Genomic DNA, 6,220 nt, shown 5'->3' with positions numbered 1-6,220 from the left:
TTTCTAACCCGTTTATTACTCGTTTATAACCTGTTTTTAACACGTTTATAACCAGTTTCTAACCTGTTTTTAACCCGTTCCTAACCTGTTTTTAACCTGACCTTGTGACTCCAGGCGCTGATCTGCCTGGTGGATAAGAAGACGGGCGAGAAGAGCAAGACGCGGCCGCGCTTCGTGAAGCAGGACCAGGTGTGCATCGCCCGGCTGCGGGCCGCAGGCGTCATCTGCTTAGAAACCTTCAAGGATTTCCCCCAGATGGGACGCTTCACTCTGAGAGACGAAGGTGAGACGCCGTCGGCCATTTTGAGGCCGTTCTCAGGTCCCTTCATGTGACGCCGGATTCATGACCTGCAGGCTGGAAAGGGGAACTTTCAGGTTTAGATAAAACCTCAATTAAAGGCAGAAATGTTTCCCGCCTGTAATAATGATCTCATTAGTCACCAAATCTACATCCTGGATCTTATTTTAGACTGAGAGGAATTTGGTTTCACCTTCAGACACCAGCTGATCTCCATCTCTGGGTCTTAATGTTTGGCTCAGATAAATTAGACACAGAACTTCTGCTGATCAGAACCGAAACGTAAAAACCTGCAGAGGCCAAAGTTCACAAACTGTTAAATAACCTGCAGTTGATTATATTCCTTATCTGGTAAGAGAGTTTTTAGTTATTTAGATGAAGGAAGAAGAAGAAATGGAGAAAAAAACCAAAGACAAAAAGAAAAATGGAGGTAAAAATGGGAAAAGAGAAAAAAGATGCTTTAGATGATCCAGTTTAATTATTTATGGGGAAACTTTTCTGCAAGCAGGTTCACGGTTCATATTTTGATTTTATTTTGTTAAAATATGTCCATAAGTTTAAATCTGGAAACGTTTTGGGTTTTAAAGCATCTGGTCGTTTTTCTGGTTGTTGTTGATGGTGGAGGTTCATCATTTGGCTCAGAGATGGTGTCCTAGTGCAAGTAACGCTGGGTTGTGCTCATTCCTGCCATCATGTGAAGGTTTGTGACCTTTGACCTCCGTGGTTCTGCTCTGCAGGGAAAACGATCGCCATCGGCAAAGTGCTGAAGCTGGTTCCAGAGAAGGACTAAACGCGGCGGCGGCGCCGGCATGCATGGAGTTCCTCCACCTGTTAGCGGGCGGAGAAACGGCGCCAGACCCAACAGCCACTCTCTCTCTCTCTCTGTTTAAAAACACAGCGTTACTGAAGAGGAGGAGGAGGAGGAGGAGGAAGAGGAGGAGGAGTGGAATCATGTCACGTGAAGAAAAAGAAACGAGACTGAATCAGTTTTTTCTGAACATTTATAGAATGAGAGCCCAAGTCCAGAGTGTCAGCTTTCTCATATTGAGAGCTCTGCTATGCCACTAATGTAGCTACACGCCCCCACCCCGTCACCATGGTTACGCTGTCGGCTGGGCGCCATGTTTGCTTTTAGGATGGAGGTGGATGCTGTCTAGTTCCCGCAGAAGCACCAGAGCTAGCTCGGTGTTCCACCCGGCGCCGTTCCCTGCAGATGCGTTGATCTGATTTTTGGGGAAAGTTGCACCAGATCTTTAGTTTGGTTCTCTGGGTTATCTGGACCGGGCTCACACACAGTTCTGCTGCTGATCCCAGGATGGAGACATGCTCACATAAACGGGCACAGAGCTGTTGCATTAATCCAGTCTGAAAATAAACGGTCAACCTGAAACCGCGGCCTGTTTGTTTACTCACTGAAACCGTAAAACCAACGTCTCGGATGTTTTCCTCTCAAAAACAAACCTGGAGCGACTGGGAAATCCTTTAGTCTCCATGGCAACCATTCAGCTGTTAAAACACCTGGGTGGACCTAGCCCCGCCTTCAAGGCGCAGCTCCTCCCCTCTCAGCTCCTCCAGACTAGCCAGCAGCAATTAGCAAACAGCTGCTGAGCTCATTATAGGAGCTGCTGCTCAGAGCGACTCTGGTAGAAACGCTAAAGGGTTAATGGAGGAGCCATGTTGGGACGGCTTCCTGGAGGCGGAGCTTCAGAAAGAGCAGGAGTTCTTAAAGAGACAGAGGCCCAATTTCAAGAGTGAAATCAGGAAGTCAAATTTCTTTTAAGTTATATTTTAAATATATTTAGCATTTTATAGCAACTGAAGGTAACATAGTTACTGGATTATGCTATAAAATGGCACCATTGAAAACGCCCCTTTAAAAAAACACCCAGCTGAAATGTTAGCCCTAAATATGAATTCATATTAGTGTTCATAAGAATACAAACGGTGTGAATCCAGCAGGAAAATAGTTATTTTTCATGTTTCATTGTTTTTCATTTTATTCAAGGAAATTGTGATCTGAACATCGGCCATCAGCTAGTAAGCCTGTTCTGGGATCGATTGGTAGTGTCTCCACTAGGGGACACCCTCCGTGTCCCTGGTGACAAACTAAATACTGACGGCTAGAAGCGGGAATCTGACATATAATTCTGATATTATTGGCAATAAATCAACAGGAATGCATAAACGGCTTGATAAAGTATTTAACGTACCAAATAAATAGAAAAATATAACTTTTCCATGTTGTTTCAAGTCTTATATTTTTAACTTTATTTAATTTTTTCTATTTTTTGATATTGTATTTAATTCTTTTTTTGCTTACTGTCCTTTTATTTTTTTATATTTAGAATTTAAGTTGTTTCTTTAACGTCACTTTTAATTATACATGGATTTATTTTCTCTTCTAATGAGCAGATATTAATTTGTTACATTGTGTAATCAAATAAGATCTATTTATTTATTTGTTGAATGAAACAGTTGTCACATGAAAAACTTTATCAAGTCATTTGTTTGTTTGTTTCCAGTAATGACAGGATTTGTCCTCCATACCTGAGACTCCATGCGCTAACCTACTGTTTACAAGATAAAATCACGAAAGTAGAAACGCAGAATAACTTGACTCTGATTATTGAAATGGGAATAATGACGCTTTAGATTACTCGCTACTGAAAAGGCGGTTGGATCAGAGTAGCGCGGTACCCGTAGTTTTGTCAAGCGCTTTCGTACTGATAAAGTTCCACTTTGTATATAGTGACGTAGTTCTGACTGCCTCCTCAGTGCGCATGCGCAGCCTCGGCACACGTGAAGCAGACGGCATGGCAGAGAACACAGAAGTACCGTTGGACCGGGCTCAGGTAAGGGTTCATCTCTGGTTACCTCGCGGTTCTACCAGAACCCGTGGGCGACCTCTGGGCTTCCGGTCGGGTTCTGGACGGGACCGTCTGGAGCCTCGAGCTTCCTCTGCGGGGTTCGGCTAGGTGGATGCTAGTTAGCCGGCTACCTAGCCGTTTAGCTGTTTACTGGCGGCTTTAACCAGAGTCGCCTTCTCTCTCAGGTGAAAAAGGCCGTCCAGGCTCTGCAGAGTTTCCTGAAATCAAAGTCCAGGGAAGATGTTCTGCTGCTGGATGACGGAGAGCCGATCAGCCTGCTCTTCTCCCTGTGGAAGATCCCCAGACAGACGCAGACCATCCGCATGTGAGTCCTGGTGGTGGGACGTTTGTTTGTTTGGTCGGTCAGAATGGATGTCGGTGGTCTGGACGTCGATTCTCAGTGTTGAGAGGGCAGATGTATCGGTTATCGGTCATAACAGCGATATTAATATCGGATATCGTGTCTGAATCCCTATTAAAATGTTTAGAAATGGCGTGAAACGGGATGTTTGACTAATTTTCCTGTAGTTTTCAGACTACATTGTTGTTCTGTCCTAAAGTTTTAATGTAAACAAATGGGAAGGAATATATTGTTTGTAAAGTTTTCAAACAAAGTAATTTAATGTGGGGTTGCAGTGATTGTGAAAATATGTTTTTTGTTTTGTATGAAAAGTGGCTCAATGTAGCAAACAAAGGCGAATGCAGCCAACGTTTTCATGTCAGTCTGATCATTTCACTCCATCAAAAGTTCTGATCTGATCCACTTGGGAAACTAAACCCGATGGTTTTAGAAACACCTGGAATCTAAACGCTGGTGTCGCATTTTATCCGATTCTTCCAGCAGCAGAAGAATCCAGACGGTGAATCTGTGATGTCTGAAAATGACGAGCAGTCTGGGTCAGTGAACGCATCACGTCCCAACCCCCCCCAGTCCTGGTCCGACTCCCAGCAGAACCGGGTCAGAAGCTGCTGTTAGCTGTTAGCTCTCTTCATCTCGACAACTTTAACATCCATCCAGAGACGGCGGCCATCTTTACTGCCATCTGCAGACATGGCTGCGTTGTTCTTCTTGGGTCTCTTCCGGGTCGGAACCGTTCACATCTGCATATTATTAGTAGTGGGGAAAAAAAATGATTTCAGCAAAAGATCATAGCTGAGCAGGAAGAGCAGCTGGGTGAAAGTAACCACTCCCTGATTTGAATGGTTAATCAGTTTTCATGCTTTCGGATCAGAACTGATTCGGGTGTAAACGATATTCCAGTTTTCCGGTCCGAATGAACCGTGTGTCTGTTCTCAGCCCTCTGCCTCACGGCCAGCGCTCCGACACCGACCAGGTCTGCCTCTTCACCAAAGACGAGCCCAGGATGACGGCGGAGCAGAACCAGAGGTTCTACAGGAAGCTGCTGGAGGAGCGCGGCGTCACAAGCGTCTCAGAGGTGCCGCAGGAGCTGCCGGCCACAGGAAGTGCACCTCGGCGGGTTTTCTAACTGAATGTTTCCGTTTTAGATCATTCCGCTGAAAACCCTGAAGAAGGAATACAAGCCGCACGAAGCGAAGCGGCGGCTGCTGGGGAACTTCGACGTGTTCCTGTCGGATGAGCGGATCCGCCGCCTGCTGCCGTCGCACCTGGGGAAACATTTCTACGCCACCAAGAAGTGAGTTTCTTTCTCACCTTTGACCTTTTATTTCAGGCTCCAGCTAAAGACTCTTAGAAATCAGTTATCCTGATGATTAGTTAATGTACAGCTGAACGATGTAGAATTAGAAATACTTTAAAAGATGCTAAGAAATAAATAAATGTAATTAAAACTAAAATTCAGTAACGTCATTCCTCTAATAAATTTTAACATTTTTATTGTCTTGTATGCAAATTGTTTTGGATTAATTAATTAAAGCTCTGAGTGTTTAATCTGTTTAATCCAGTACTTGAAAATCAAATTGGTGACAATTTAATCAATTAATCCTGATTATTCTGATCAATGTTTTCAGCCCAGTTTAGGTCCGAGCGGCCCGGTTCTGTTAGAACAGCCCGGTTCTGTTAGAACAGCCCGGTTCAGAGACCCGCTCAGAGATAAAGATGGTTCATTATTTCAGTTTGATTTAACTTTATGGTTAATAGATTATTTCTGATCATGATTGATCGCGATCAATCGGTGGTGGTTTTGTTGCCGAGACGAGCAGGAAACATGTTTTGTGTTTTTCCCAGAATGCCGATCTCCATCAACCTGCAGAGCAGCAATCTGGGCCGAAACGTCCAGCGGCTCGTCCAGGGAACCCGACTGACCGTCACCAACAGAGGCAGCTGCAGGTCCGACCCGACCCCGTCTCATCAGAACCACAGTAACCTGCAGGCCCGGACCGGTTCTGACTGAGAGGTTCTGACCGGTCAGAACCAGTCCAGATCGATCCGGACCGGTTCTGATCGGTCCAGTCAAAGGTTCTGACCGGTCCAGCTCGGTCCAGTCAAAGGTTCTGACCGGTCAGAACCAGTCCAGATCGATCCGGACCGGTCAGCTCGGTCCAGTCAAAGGTTCTGACCGGTCCAGTCAAATCAGACTAACAGTTTCCTGTTTCAGCTCCGTTGGATAAATGAAAGTTTTTCTGTTGAACAGGAAATGAGGTTAAAGTTCATCTCAGTTCATCTGGATTATTTCCACATCATGTTTTTCCGTCTTGCCCCACAGCATGATGCTGCCACCACCGTACTGTACAGTTAGGATGGCACAAGCATTTCCGTTTCCCTCCTAATGTAGCGATGATGATTCTGTCCAGATATTTCAGTTTTATGTTCATCAGACCAAAACTCGACTACAATCAGTTTTCCTCAGCCAGTAACGGTGCATTGTGGGTAACGGGGATGTTCCCTTCCTGGACGGCGGCTGCTTCCATGATGAACATAGTTTTATAATAATTAAATATGGATCGAGAAATCTTTGCTGATTAATTCATGAGTGGCCTCTTGTTTCTGGGCGTATGTAAACTTGTGGCCTCCTGTCTGTTTCTGGGCGTATGTAAACTTGTGGCCTCCTGTCTGTTTCTGGGCGTATGTAAACTT

At 45.0% G+C, this 6,220-nt stretch overlaps 2 protein-coding genes across 3 annotated transcripts in view; both read left to right on the top strand.

The window, feature by feature from the left end:
* The window catches only part of gspt1 (G1 to S phase transition 1), a 10,217-nt gene extending 8,529 nt beyond the window's left edge, over positions 1 to 1,688 (top strand). Inside the window, exons 13-14 of the mRNA XM_008436257.2 lie at positions 115 to 283; positions 1,036 to 1,688. Of these exons, the coding sequence (XP_008434479.1) occupies positions 115 to 283; positions 1,036 to 1,088 (222 nt within the window). The 3' untranslated portion in view covers positions 1,089 to 1,688. The remainder of the gene's footprint in view (positions 1 to 114; positions 284 to 1,035) is intronic.
* Positions 1,689 to 3,042: 1,354 nt separating this feature from the next.
* The window catches only part of rsl1d1 (ribosomal L1 domain containing 1), a 5,145-nt gene continuing 1,967 nt past the window's right edge, over positions 3,043 to 6,220 (top strand). For both annotated transcript variants that reach the window (XM_008436256.2, XM_008436255.2), the window contains exons 1-5: positions 3,043 to 3,150; positions 3,351 to 3,490; positions 4,463 to 4,601; positions 4,672 to 4,820; positions 5,372 to 5,473. In XM_008436256.2, coding sequence (XP_008434478.1) covers positions 3,079 to 3,150; positions 3,351 to 3,490; positions 4,463 to 4,601; positions 4,672 to 4,820; positions 5,372 to 5,473 — 602 coding nt within the window. In that variant the 5' untranslated portion in view covers positions 3,043 to 3,078. The remainder of the gene's footprint in view (positions 3,151 to 3,350; positions 3,491 to 4,462; positions 4,602 to 4,671; positions 4,821 to 5,371; positions 5,474 to 6,220) is intronic.

This window comes from Poecilia reticulata, linkage group LG19 (genome assembly GCF_000633615.1).
Source record: "Poecilia reticulata strain Guanapo linkage group LG19, Guppy_female_1.0+MT, whole genome shotgun sequence".
Classification (NCBI taxonomy): Eukaryota; Metazoa; Chordata; class Actinopteri; order Cyprinodontiformes; family Poeciliidae; genus Poecilia; species Poecilia reticulata.
This window is presented reverse-complemented; position numbering and strand designations above follow the sequence as displayed.